Raw genomic sequence first — 14,208 nt, forward strand, 5'->3', positions numbered from 1 at the left:
ATATGTCTGAGCTTGTACAATAGTCGCTTCTGAGGGCTTCACTGAAGTCTAGTAAGATCAAGTCAGTCTGGCTTTTGTTGTCAAGTGACTTGGAAAGATCATCGATAAGTCCAGCCAGTGGTGTATCACATGATCGACCGAGTCTGAAACCATGTTGGTGATTTGTAAGTACTTTGCGAGAGTCGATGTGGTCCCTGATGCGCTGGTGGATTATATGATCAAGAATCTTGCATGGAATGGAAGTCAGTGAGATTGGGCGATAGTTTGCTGGATTTGCTCTGTCGCCTTTTTTTGAATATGGGAACTATTTTGGCGTTCAACCAGACTTCCGGGAGTTCCCCGCTGTCAATAGACTTCTGGAAAGTCTTTCGAAAGACTGGAGCTTAGCTTGCTGAAGAACTCTTTAGAATCCTTGCTGGTATCTGGTCAGGTCCCGACGCTTTCTTTGGTTTTATTTCTTTCAGTAGTTTTCTAACCTCGTTTGTAGTTATCGTGAGAGCTGCAATTTTTGCAATTAGTTTTGAATTCAGTGGTGGAGGGTCGCTAAGATTTTCTTTGGTGTAAACTGAGCAGAACTGCTCGTTTGACACTTTAGCCTTGTCCACTGCTGAAGATACTGTGCGTCCCATCGATGTTAGGCTTGAGATTCCAAACACTTCTTGGTCCATTTTATTGATATAATTCTAGAAGGGCTTTGTGTCTTCCGATTTTAGGCTCTCCCCTGTCACATCATGGATGTATTCTTGGTGTGCTTTCTTGACTTGTCTATCAATTGACCGCGGTAGTTTCTTGAAGTCTACCCAAGCAGAAGCTGACCCAGATTTCCTTGCCCGATTATAGAGTCTCTGTTTTTTTCCTTATTGCACACCTAACTGAAGAGTTTAACCATGGCAGATTGTGTCAAGTGGAACTCATTTTTGAAGGAATAAAACGATCCATAGTCTTGACAAGTACCTGTTTGAAATCTAGCCATAATGTATTTATATCTGTTGATACTACATGGTCTTCTGTTAACTTCGCGTCAAATGCTGATATGAGTTCATCTATCCCAACAAAGTCTGCATTTTTGTAAAAGAAGATCTTCCTTTTTGGCGGTCTAGTTACTTAAGCCGATATGTCAGCTTGAACAATAACAGCATCATGGTCACTTATTCCTGCTGTTACATCACAACTTTCTACAAAGGAGGGATGACTAACAAAACACAGGTCAAGGATGTTTCTATCTTTGGTAGATTTGTCAACTGTTTGGGTAAGGTAAAAATCACTTGCGAAGTCCAACATTATCTTGCTGCATGTTGAATTTCTTCCTCCGGTACGTTAGGAAATGGCAGTCCAGTCCATATCAGGGAGGTTAAAATCTCCCAGTAACCATACAGAAGCTGTCTTCGGGATTCTGGATAGGGACTTTTCCAGTTCTTTCAAGTGTTCCTATCCTGAAGATGGAGGGCGATAGATTGCTCCAATGTATGTCAGTTTCAACCCCTTGATATGAATACTAACCCAAAGCACCTCGCAGTTTGTGTCGAGGTCTTTTTCTTCAGTGTCAATATACGTATTCTTAATGGCGATAAAAACTCCCCCATGAAAATCCCCTTATCTATCTTTCCTAAACACTTGGTAAAATGTAGGGAAATTTCCTCAGCGGCAGTGTCTCTACTTACCACGATTCTATACCGATTATCACGTCTGGGTTCTCCTGCTCTATAAAAGCCGGAAATCTATCTTTCTTTGCCCTGATGGGCTGGCAGTTGAAGCTAAGAATTTTCCATGTTTCTTGTCTTTTATTCGTCTTCTTGGGCTTTGCAGTAGCCCCAAATTACTGCTAGCTTCATTGAAATTACGCTCTAGGATGGGACTGGATGTCCTCAGTGTAGGTGAAACCAAATTGAAAACAACATCAGACTTCACAGATAAGCTGAGATCATCAGAACTGTTTGACAAATTGATGCTTGAATTACTGAAATATGAAGAGTCGAAGTTTGGAAGACCACAGTTGCAGCCTTCCCATTTGTATGTTGGATGCTCAGTGAGTACATTATAGATGTATTCATTTATGCCAATGCAGTTTCTGTGAAACCACGAGACACATCCCTTGCATTCTGTTGGCTGTTGGCCGTACTTACCTGCCTTATCACATACCACGCGTGGATAATTGGGTCAGTATGAGCCTGGATTCACTGCTACCTCTCCAGCTAGCACAAGGATTAGTAACTTGCAGGTTTTTATGAGACGTCAGTTTAAAGTTAACTTTAGCCGGAAGTCTCCCATTCATAGCTGCAGGTCTGCTGGATGACTGCAAACCTATAGCAATGTGGAGCAAAATCACCCGGTCTTCAATGAACATGTAGGCCTAGTTTGTGGCCTTGGGTATGTTCAAGGGGTGCCATCCAGTGCTCAAAAATATCAAGTCCAGTATTTCTGGTGATGGCTTATTCATAAGAATCCGGCACAGTATCGGCAGTATAACAGTGATCTGCAGTGTTTTGTGTTGCTCAGATGCCATGTTGATTGCTCGAAATTTGGGGAAGTCCAAATAAGTAGTAGGCCTAATCCCGATAAAAATGAGGTGATAAGAATACACACAACGGCGATACTAGTTGAGTTTAAAGTCTGTTAAAATATACCAAACCAAATGAAACAAAATTCACGAAGTAAAATCCAAATTTTGCAGCAAAACACGAGAGTTAAAAAGATGGCCGCTCATTTAAAGATGGCTGCCGTCTGACTTCAAAACCGCGGGAAATACAAAATGAATAAAATCGGCGAAATGACGATAAAAATGCACGAGTCCGCAAGACCACTGCAATCAAAATTATTAAGGAACATCCAGACATAAAAAATAAACTTCAAAATTGGCGAAATAGTGGTAAAAAGGACTAAGAAACTAAGTAAACACGGAGCTAAAAATGTCCCGTCATTATGATTATTGATGTTTTTTCTTGTACACAGTTCGTGGCCCATCCAAACACTCAGCAGGTATTATCGTCCATCTGGTACGAGGGTTTACCGGGCTGGCGGGGCAGCAATGTCCTCATCAAAATCCTGCTCTGCGTTGCCGTCCTGTTTATGATGCCTATCGATGCCTTGGCCTACTTGTTCTTTCCTAAGACGCGCTTGGGTCAGATGATGCGCTCTCCCTTTATGAAGTTCATGCACCACAGCTCCTCCTTCGTCATTTTCCTGGCGTTGCTGGTGCTGCTATCAGCTAAGGTGGCCGGGTCCAACGAGAGACGGGGCCGGCCGCCGGACGTCGTCGAGGCCCTCATCTTCGTCTGGGTCATAGGTAGGTGCAAAGACTCCGAGTGACCGATTCAATCGATCCAAGAAGACGGGGACACCCCAAACGCGCGAGCACAGATTGGCACGTGTGTGTCCGCCCCGAGCGGGACCAAGAGAGGGCGCCTTTTTCACAAACGAGTATGAAAACAAAATAAACACTACCCACCAGCACAGGTCTTGGGGTCCGTGTACATACCGTCCAGTTAATTACTGTTTGAAAATTGTATAAAGGAAAAACAAAAACGAACCTGTTAGTCTTTACTGTTTTTAGTAAGGGCCTACGCATTGAAGGAAGAACTTAACCTTTACTGTTTTTCTTTTTTTAATCCAAACAACGAAAAGGGGAAACTATCCTTTTACTGTTGTCTGTTTTTGAATCAATAAAAATTAACAAAAAATTCTTTACTGTTTACCAACGCTTTTTCTCCGAAAACAAAAACGCTTTGTGTTTCCTTGAAGCAGTTTTCAAACGGTAATTGATTGGATGGTATGTAGACGGACCCTTCGGTCACTGTGGGCCCTACAATTCTTTCACTCTTGTTTGATCGCAAAACGGACGTTGAAAAACCAGTCGTTTTTCAATGTGAAAAAGTAAAACAAAAATTGATAAACCAGATATTTATTGATTTGCCATTTGAATAAAAAAAAATTTATCTCATTTTACATTTTCAAATTTAAAAGCGAACACTCGTTTTGTGTTTCGTTTTATCAATGTGAAATCGAATAACATAATCTATCGATGCACTTTTTAAAAACATAAAACAGCAAGAATATAAAAAACAACTCTGTTTTTAATGTTACAATATAAGACACGTCTTTATGTAGAATTGTCACCTGTTAAATTAAATGAATAAATATGGCTGAAATAGAGGGTTGTACGATGAATCTGTTGCTTCCAAAGTAAACAGAAGAGAAGCAACCCACAGAAAGTTCTCACAATCTAACAAGCAGCAGCTATCTTATCGGAAGTGTGCAGGCGATACTATCCACAAATATCGGGATCGTATAAAATTGCTTTTCTTTGCCTTTTTTCGGCATGATTATCTCAGATATTGCGTGGACTGTTTAAAAGATGCTGCATCTCCCAGCCTTGACGTCATACCTCATATTTATTATCTATTTCGACCGTCACCCAGCGTCCAGCTGGGAAGGGCAACTGCGCTTCACGAATTTTGAAAAGGAAATGCGTGACAGCAATGAGCATTATGCGTTTCTTGTAGTCGTAATCAACGTCCACAAAGCTCTCCAAACGTATGCATTAGCAACGCGCACGCGCGAATGGAATGCTTAACCTTTGCCATTGGTCAAATGAACTCTGTCTAATGAATGCTAGACAAAAATTACGTCGTGAATTGATATGGGTAGGGAACCAGCCAATTTCGAAGTACGGGCACGATAATTGACGAAATTTGGATAAAAATTAAGTTTCAAAGAAATAATTTTTGTTTTTTGATTACCCTTTTGACATGCAAAACAAAACAAGAAATTGTTTCTTTTCCCTTTTCCACGTTTTCGTTTTCAAACGGAAAAAACAACGAGAATTTATTCTTTAATTGATATGAGTCTTTTTTTGTCAAATTGCGAGCGCAAAGTTCGTCACCGTTCTCACGAAGTGACGCTAATGTCCAAAAAAATGAATTTTTGTCGATTTCCATTTTTTTTCAATATTCTCCTTTAGAATATCGTTCTAAAATCGTCATTCTGACCTGCTCCCACATACAAAACATCATTAATGTCATAGTTACGTTAATGTTGTCAAGGTCAAACATCTTGAAAACAGCAGTTTGCGTTTTCACGAAGTGACGTTAGCTTTGTTAAATTCACAGTTTTGCGCGCGTAAAGACACGATCACCTTCCCTGTGATTATTATCCATTGAACAGAAGGACGTTCATGTACAAAAACGTAGTTTTCGTTTTCACGAAGTGACGTTCACCTTTGCTAATTACATTTGGCTAATCAACCCCTGTTTTCATACCAATTACTCGGGTTAAAGGGACGATTAGACATCAGAGAATCATCTGATTGATTTTTGTTACATGAAGTTGTCACAAAGTACTAATTTTTGTAGTTTTAAAAAGGAAGAACTTCTCCGGCGATTATATCGAAAACCTAGTTTTCCTCAAAAGCGACATTAGTGACACTTCGTAGTGACGGTGACGAACTGATTTATTGTTTTTCAGTTGTCAGGTTTCGTTTTTAAATAAAAAAAAAGAAAGAATAAAACCTACACGGACCCTCTACTCGAGCGATGAGGGTGTTCGTCGGCTCAAGGCGGACGGGGCAGGTGAATGAGCAACACACACCGTTTACTCTGCTTCAGCACACAGCGACATTGAAAGTGTCACTCCATTTTACGTTATTGTCATTTTTTAAAATTGATTTCACGTAGCCACTTGATGAGCATTTTCCTCTTTTCATGTCGACAAGCACACTCGACCTAGCGGCCGAAAAAGAAACAAGCATACGAACGCGCAAAATGTTCGCGCAGGACGTGGCACATAAGTGACTTCTGCAATGTTTTCATCTATTCTAAAGGATATGGAAACTTTTCTTCGCATCGCAGTTAAAGCATGCAAAGAACGTTCGGGGAGAATCATGCGCAAAGGTAAACAGAGATTCGAGGAAAAAGTAGATTGAAATCACTGAGAAAACCTGCACTGCAGGCATGTTCGTAATATAATAATCACAACAAAAGTGTGTTCAAAATTTTACCCTTTAGGCCACTCACCACACATTGCTTGCCTCAGTGTTCAACGTGAGTTTTCTCTCTTTGTACCATGAATTTTGCTCATTTTAGGCATGATATGGGGCGAATGCAAACAGCTATGGGAGGAAGGCCTAAAGGCTTACATACGCCAATGGTGGAACTGGCTGGATTTCATCATGCTGACGCTGTACCTCTGTACCTTTAGCCTGCGTTTTACCGCCATGGCCAGAGCCGCCACCCATGAAGGCTACGGGGATGTCAGTCGGGAAGAGTGGCCCTCCGAGGATCCCATGCTCATCTCAGAATGCCTGTTCGCCATGGCTAACGTCTTCAGCTTCGCCCGCATCATCTACCTGTTCCAGGCCAACCCCTACCTGGGTCCGCTGCAGATTTCGCTGGGCTGCATGCTCATCGACATTGCAAAGTTCTTCTTAATCTTCTTTCTGGTCTTACTGTCCTTCGCTTGCGGCATGAACCAGTTGTACTGGTACTATGGAAGTTCTACCGCTTCCTGCAATGCCGTTAACAAGAACTGTACTGGTAATGACTTCTCACAGTAAGTTGAATTGATCTTTCTTTATGTAATAGAGAGCCGAAGTCCCAACCTCCAACCTTTCGTCCAGTTGGGGTCTCGGCACAGCACTTCACCTCGGCCTTTTCCCCCCAAAAAATGGCTTAGTTACCGATGTCGCCTTTGTCTCGAGCTCCACTTGTCGAGCTGCACAATTTGCTGCTAGAAGATGGCCTCTTTTCAGAAATTAAACTTGACGTTGATGAAGCATCGAGATTTAGAGGGGGACAACAACAACAGGTGTAACTGTAATCTATTTTCTTTGATTTGTCCGACAGGATGGACCAGGCCTTTCTGAGCCTACTGTGGGCGCTGTTTGGTCTGACGGGAAAAGACGCGGTGAAGCTAGAGAACTGGCCTCACCGCTCTGTGGAGACAGTCGGCGAGCTGCTACTGCTGTGCTACCACATCATCGCTATCATCGTCTTGTTGAACATGCTCATTGCCATGATGAGCAATTCTTTCCAAACAATCCAGGTAAATCCTCAGAGTCCTTTTGGGGTGTTTATGCTTGGTGGTCCAGACTCCAATCAAGACGCACGTGAGTTGTAATATTTTGATTCTTTCACTTTTGTTCACACCCAACGCAGAAATGGTACAGTGGTGAAAGCTTCATATCTCTCCATTATTTGACCACGATTAAGCTAGGTGTACAAGGTCCTTAGTATTTTTTTAAAAGTTATGATCAGAGTATGGCTTACTTCATCCAATATTTGACTGAATGCAGTCTGTCATCCATAGTTTATCCTAAATTCAGTTTCTCGATTTCTTGGTTGAATGACGGAATCACAAGTTTTGAAGTAAACGAAACAGAAGTGTTAATTACGAAAGCACTAGCGCCCTCAAGCATATTTTGTCATAAAGCGAAGTATATTTTTTTTCGAAGTTCATTTTTATGCAGCATATTTGTTTTTACGGGATATATCTTTTTCCATAGTTCGTTCGTATGAGATATAGATTTGCCAGTTCGTTCTTATGAGATCGATTTTGAGCAATATTGTTTTATATTAGAAACAAATCTTTTGGGGACATTGTTTTGATCAGGTTCGTTGTTACAGATACTTTTTACCAAGTAAAGTTTAAAGAGATTATATATGTGCATGTTTGATTTTATATCTCATGAAAACGAACTTCAAACATATAACTCGTAGAAATGAACTTCAATAGGGGCCTACTTATATATATTTATATACCTCATAAAAACCAACTTGGAAAATATATCTCGTAATAACTATTTGTTTCCATGTAGATACAGTACTGGTCTCGTAAGAATGAAGTGGAGAATAGTGTCTCGAACAAACTAACTTTGGAAAACCTATATTTCTTGAAAACGGGCTTCGAAAAACATGCGTCATCACTTTATGAAATGTATTCTTAATGCCACTAACCGGCTTTTGTTTGTAGTTAATTACAAATTAATGGAGTAAATTATGTCTATTATGGCTTAGGATCACGCAGACAGGGAGTGGAAATTTGCCCGCTCCAAGCTTTGGATAAGCTACTTCGACGAGGGCTCCACGCTACCTCCTCCCTTCAACCTCATCATCAGTCCCAAGTCCATCTATTACTTTTTCTCTGGAGTGCGGAGACTACTCTGCGGGTACCGGAGGTCACTCGAGGCTAACTACAAGCCGCGGAAGAGGCATTCCTTGGACGTCACACTGCGGGTAAACTAAAGTAAAATGGGGGTAGAGTACAGGGCAGACAAAATTTATGGTTGAATATTATTTACGTTGTCACCGTACCAAAAAGTTTAGCACCCAAGTCCACTACAATTCTACTTAATTATTGAACACTGCTTCTTGAAAAGTTGTGGTTTGACGAAGTATCAACCAAGTGCGCGCGCGCACATCGTACACTGACGCGGACGAGTTTCGTTTTCACGAAGTTGCGTCACAACACTGTAACGGAAATATACAATCTGAAGTAAAAAGTGTTATAAAGCGTTTGACAGAAACGTAATTGATCCGTATTCTTGTGTGATTGCAGAAAACTTTACTTAAAATTTTTATACTGACGATGCATGCTTTAAACACTTAGTAAAAACGAAACTGTACTGAGTGAAAGCACAGTGTACGTGGCCGCTGCTTTGTGAATACAAAAATCTCTCGGCTCTGGAAAGTACGCATGTTCAGCGGGCACTCAAATATCAGAAAATTCTGTGTACGGATGGAGGATGTGAATACCGCATGCAAACCTTTTTATATTAATTTCTCTCAATGTTGCTGCTCTTCCCGCCACCAGGTCGGTGATGGGAACCTCGGAGCTAAAGCGCAGACGGCCGAGACCCGCTACCAGGACGTGATGAAACGGCTGGTCAGCCGCTACATCCAAATGACCAAAGCCAACCGGAAAGCTGACGGAGTCAATGAGGATGACCTGAACGAGATCAAGCAGGATATCTCCAGTCTCAGGTGCACTGGAATTTCATTTCAGTTCGGGGATTGATTTTAATCCAGTTGAGGGTCGAGACGTTAATCTGTTTCCTCGGTTTTGTTACCTTTGCCTTTATATACTGACCGGTCGTGTTCAACATTTCGTGTCTTCTTCTTGTAGGTATGAGTTGCGTGAGGATCGTAAACGTGAAGAGGCCCGTGAACACGCTAACATGAAGAGCATCAAGCAGGAGATTATCAACTTCGTGACCAATACTAGCACTACCTTGCCGGCTGCGCAAACCCCGGCCTGCCCACCTCGTACTAGCAGCCGAGCCAGTACCGTAAGCCAGCGGGACAGCAGCGTGGACAGCGCCTCAACGCATCGCCGTCAGCGCAGCGGCGAGCTGTTCGCCCCCACGCCGCAATACCCGACCAGCCCCGTACGCCTGACCGTGTTGGCCTCGCCGGGCAACGAGGACGGCTCACCCAGCGCGGCCCCCGTGGAAGCCCCCGCCTCCTCCGCCTCCAAGGCGGTGACGAGGAGTGACTTAGAAAGACTGAAGATGGAGATAGTAGACTCGCTGAAGGATGAGTTGCATTTCTGCATCCAGGGTCTCATGCTCAGCCAGACACCCCCGCCTCCAGTCCCGCCACCGCCGTCATTGGTGGCGAACTCGGCCGAAGAGGTGCGAGAAGATGATACCGAGATGACTCGCGATGCTCCCCCGTCAGGACAGTATTTTACCTTCCCACCTGGTCTGCTAGGAGAGGACCATACCCGGCATGGATACACCCATCTCTAAAATCAGCATGCTCTGCTCAGTAGTAAAGAGTTGTTGACAGAAATAGCTTGTCATGATTTCCATGCAAAGACACGCAGGCTTATATGTATATTAAATCATGAATGGTCTTTTTTAAATTTGTTTGGGCTGATTTGCCAAATTGTTGGCCCCTGCAAGTTAAACCAGCAGCAAGAGGTTTATAATAATTTACAGTCCCAGGTTACTAATTATAACCATTATTCCTATAATTGGTCAGATTCGTCATACTTAAAACATATTCATTATTAAACGACTAAAAGGGTTTTGTCTTTTGGTTATTATGACAATTTTGAAACATAGATTTCTATTTCAAAATCAAATGTGTTTAGTGGCTGTTAATGGGTAAGTATATTTTTTGGATTACTCCTTTTTGTGGTTTTGGAAGGTAATACAATACTGATATTGTTGTTCCTCTTGAAATCTTTTACCATTATTAATTGTTCAAAACTGTTTGAATTTACTGAAGTTACTACATTAGATTTCTATTACTATCAAACATAATGAAGACAGAAATTACCATTTCCCTATTGGGGCCAAATTCATTGCAGAAATTTGTCAGCAAATACACGTGTTTGCTTTTTAATATGTGACAACATTGTAATTGAATAGTGTTGAGGCTGTTGTCACAAAAAGAAGATATGTCTTTTTTAACTCATGTTTTTGTGTCGCCATTTTGATTGGACCTGAGAAGAGCATGCATCAGGTGGTGAATAAAACTCTTAATTCCAATGACTTTAGGTTGGAATGGAAGAACTCTTACAGAAGAGTCCTGGCGATTGGCAAGTTTCGCGAAGGAATCGTGTCGCTAAAAAAAAGATCGCAGAGGCGGGTAAGTTTGGTCCCGAACTATATATAGCTCGACCATTAGTGAATGCTTGTTACATAATGTGCAGATCAATAAAGTCATACTGGAACCTAGGTGTACCGGTACTAAGCTATGATATTAAACCTCGTCGTCACATTTTGCCGTCTGCTGCACCACTCGCAGTGGTCATGGTCAGTGACTTCTCTTACAATTATTTTCACGCGAATGGTTTCTTCCGTCGATAACCAGCGATGCGACTACGACCGGGGTCTGGTTATAAAATAGTCGATTATAGATGGTTTAAAATCCATTGTCTGGGCAACATTGGTCAAACTACCGTTAACTAAAATTCGTCGCTCGAATTTGCCCAGCTATTAAAATTCTTGTCAACTTTTAGCTCACTTTTTAGAACTGGTTACAAAATAATCCACCCGTGATTGGAACCAAATTAGATTAGTTAGTGTAGGCCTACACATTGCATCAACGTTTTTCTAACGTGCATTTTTATAACTGCCACTGTTGCCGCACTTTTGTAGAAGTAATCGCTACCGTCATTCTCCCAGGCCTGAAATGTCTGCCACATTAAATTGACGATCTCATCAGCCTGATTAACAGCAGATAGTTTGACAATGAGTACAGTTTTCTGCCTTCGAATTTTTCATACAGTGATCCAAGTGTTAAGAGCAAAGTTTATTTATCAACGCAATCAATGTAAATTTCTTTTAAGTTGGTTATTATCATGAGCCTCCAATGTTGTCTCTAATGTTGAGCCTCCAATATGCACAGAACACGAATACGGTGGCGTTAAAAAGGAACTGGATACAAAATGGTGACCATGGGCAATCACTCATGTCTGCCTTTTGTTCACCAGTGTATAGTATCTGGAAACCCCTATATATGTCCCAAGGGTACTGCTCTCCTTATCCTGTCCCACCAACCCACCCAACTCCCAGGCCACAGCAGTTAGGACTTGGGCTTATGTACCACCGACTTTGCTCGAGTGCCGCTAACCGATATTGAGAGGCAGTTAATTCTACCGAGTCGACACTCGTGCCATGGCATTACTGTGCACACGAGTTCCCGCAGATATTAAAGTTCTTTAAAAGAGATAAAAAAAAGCTTGTCAGATCGGTTGAAGATTTGCCAACACTAGGCAAGTACGAAATCTTTATACAAAAGATGCCCTTGTAATAATACTTGTATGCACCATCGGCGTAACGTTGAGCACAACTGCTTTCGTGGCGTCACGCGTCAGTTCGAGAGGTACCTAGTACATAGTAGAAACCAGAAAGGTGTGTCATTATGATGAAGATAACTGAACTAAAATGAATTTCCTCGACGGAAAGTGTAAATAGTTTATTATTACTGTACATTCTATTTTTGTGAACTTAAAAAACACCATTATTCAATTGGCAAACAAACTTCGTGCATTTTTACTGTGCTCGTCTCTATTCAATGAATTTTGTAGTTTTCCTCAGTGTTGGCCAACCATTAACAGTACTAACTTTCGTAATTTATTCTTGCTCAAATTAAATATTAGTGTCTTGTTTCGCTGTAGAAAAGTATGATGGGTTATTGCTAGCCTAATTTTACATATATTAATTAAGCTATGCATACTTTGTGATCTGTAAGGTGATGAAATAATCGATTTAATATTGGCTTTAAATGTTTGTTATAGGTTGAATCGTTTATTACTATTCATTGACTAAATATCATGTATATATTGGTAAGTGATCAGTGGCTAATTTCTTTAAATGAGAAAAATGAAAACTGAAAAAAGAGTGACGTTAAATATATAAAAGCTTGAAAATACCCCAAATTTTTCCCAATTTGTAAAACGGTGAAGTCCTCTGAACGGGGGCTTTGTACATCAATTTGCTCAAATTGATTCTGCAAGAGGGTTTCGTTTGCGTTATTTCTTTTAAATGCCCACGTTTAAAGCTCTAAAAACTGTGTATTTTTAAATATCGGAACATTTGTTCCGTACAGCATGTATGAGACAGTTGTACATGAGTTGTAACACTGCCATGACAGTGTTTGTCATGTGGCAAGCTCACAACAAAATAAATAAAAGTGTGTACAAAATTTGTGTTCTGGCTTCAAACATACAAGGTTTTGTCGATCAAAATAATTTCGAATGGAGAATTCTTCCGAACAAACGCGTGTTCGTAACACTTCACATCTATTTTCCCCCATCTCACTTACAGTTCAACTCTTGCTCACCGCATTGCGAAAGTATCCCAACAAATAGTTCAAAAGAGGGCGCCCTTTTCTACGACCTCAAGCCACAGACGTATACGTAAATGTGTAAGTCTGTGCCTCAGCCAACTGCACTTTGTTTAGGTGCAAGCCCGTATCTAAATCCTCCAGACCTGTATCAATCAAATATAGACCTGTCAAATTCCAACAAACCTGGCAAAAGTGGTTAATTGTGGTTAAACTGTATCCAAAACAAAAGTATCCTCTGTCTTTTTCCTTCTATGAACATTTTGGCAATCAGAAGCAATAGAGAAAAATTATTGAAATTTGTGGAATCAATCATGTCAAAAACCCAACTACGGACGTTAACATCAGCAGGGAATACGGGTGTTTCACAGTAGTGCGCCTCCAAGAGTTTGCAACGCACTAGCCAATCATAATGCGCGAAGGTTGTCGAACCAATGCGCGTTTGGAAAGGGTTGACAGATTTCGCGCATTGTGATTGGCCAACGCGTTGCAAACTCTTGGAGGCACACTATTGTGAATCGCCCGTATTCCTCCGCAGGTATTCCAGAAGGCTTAGTTTCGGGCAATATTTAACAGAGTCCCCTGAAACGGCGCACTTTGACACTCACTTGACTTTCCTCATACAGTGTTGCCTCACCTATCGTTGAAAAAAAAAATCAGATTCATTTGGTAAATGAAATTACCTGGCTACCAAACTAAATCAAGTTCGAGAACATGTAATCGCATGGTGCATTCTTTTGGTTAAGCTACTGGATAGAACTGATAGTAGGTATTAAAACCAGAACCGGATATGCCCACTTTTTTTTCCAAAATCTGCCATGTTCACTTGTCTGCACTAGTAAGGAGGAAGTCATGGGTTCGAACCCTACTCGAGCAAGCTTGTGATTTATTGCAACTTTCGAGCCACACTGAGAAAACAGTGCAAATATATACATGGGTGTATGCAAGGTCGAAACCTTGTATAAAACCCACTCGTTGAGTATGAACTGTGTGTCTGTACCATATGTGTTTATGTCCTGTGTATACCTAAATAGACTGATACTTGGTAAAGTCGATGATTTCTATGTGTCCAAAAGTACTATGTGTATTGTATGATTTCACTAGAACTGCATGGTTTTGTCCCATCAAGCAAGTTTGACGACGCCCCAACGAGAAACTTCTACATTGACTACAGGAATGTTGTAGAGGGGGCTTTTTCGTTCAGAATCTTTAATTTCGGTTTTCTTCAAGTTGCAAGAAGTCGACGTTTAACGTATAGCAGTTCTGATTCCAAGTGGTCGACCTCGCACTGCACATCTAATTCAAAATAATTCCAGTCTACTGATGTACAGCTGCAAAATTATTTATTGTATTTATCGCGTTCACAATAGTGCTTTCATTTTTATCCTTTTATGTCACTGAACGCAACGGTGAACTTTAG

General features: G+C 41.2%; 1 protein-coding gene across 1 annotated transcript; it reads left to right on the forward strand.

The window, feature by feature from the left end:
• Positions 1-1,799: 1,799 nt before the first annotated feature.
• LOC147800157 (transient-receptor-potential-like protein) lies at positions 1,800-12,647 on the forward strand. Its single transcript, XM_087132870.1, has 6 exons — positions 1,800-3,283; positions 6,078-6,543; positions 6,837-7,035; positions 8,007-8,225; positions 8,803-8,972; positions 9,115-12,647. Exons 1-6 carry the CDS (start codon positions 2,920-2,922, stop codon positions 9,737-9,739), a joined length of 2,043 nt encoding a protein of 680 aa, XP_086988996.1. The 5' UTR covers positions 1,800-2,919; the 3' UTR covers positions 9,740-12,647.
• Positions 12,648-14,208: the final 1,561 nt, after the last annotated feature.

The sequence above is a fragment of the Acanthaster planci genome, linkage group LG02, assembly GCF_054643075.1.
Source record: "Acanthaster planci isolate LZ-2023a linkage group LG02, COTS_SCS, whole genome shotgun sequence".
NCBI classification, from domain to species: Eukaryota; Metazoa; Echinodermata; class Asteroidea; order Valvatida; family Acanthasteridae; genus Acanthaster; species Acanthaster planci.

Bases quoted from the DNA above. Each gene is read 5' to 3' on its own strand.
- LOC147800157 (XM_087132870.1), top strand. From the start codon at position 2,920: ATGATTATTGATGTTTTTTCTTGTACACAGTTCGTGGCCCATCCAAAC. The intron at 7,036-8,006 runs GTAAATCCTCAG...ATTATGGCTTAG, and splicing joins ATTCTTTCCAAACAATCCAG to GATCACGCAGACAGGGAGTG. The intron at 8,226-8,802 runs GTAAACTAAAGT...TCCCGCCACCAG, and splicing joins CCTTGGACGTCACACTGCGG to GTCGGTGATGGGAACCTCGG.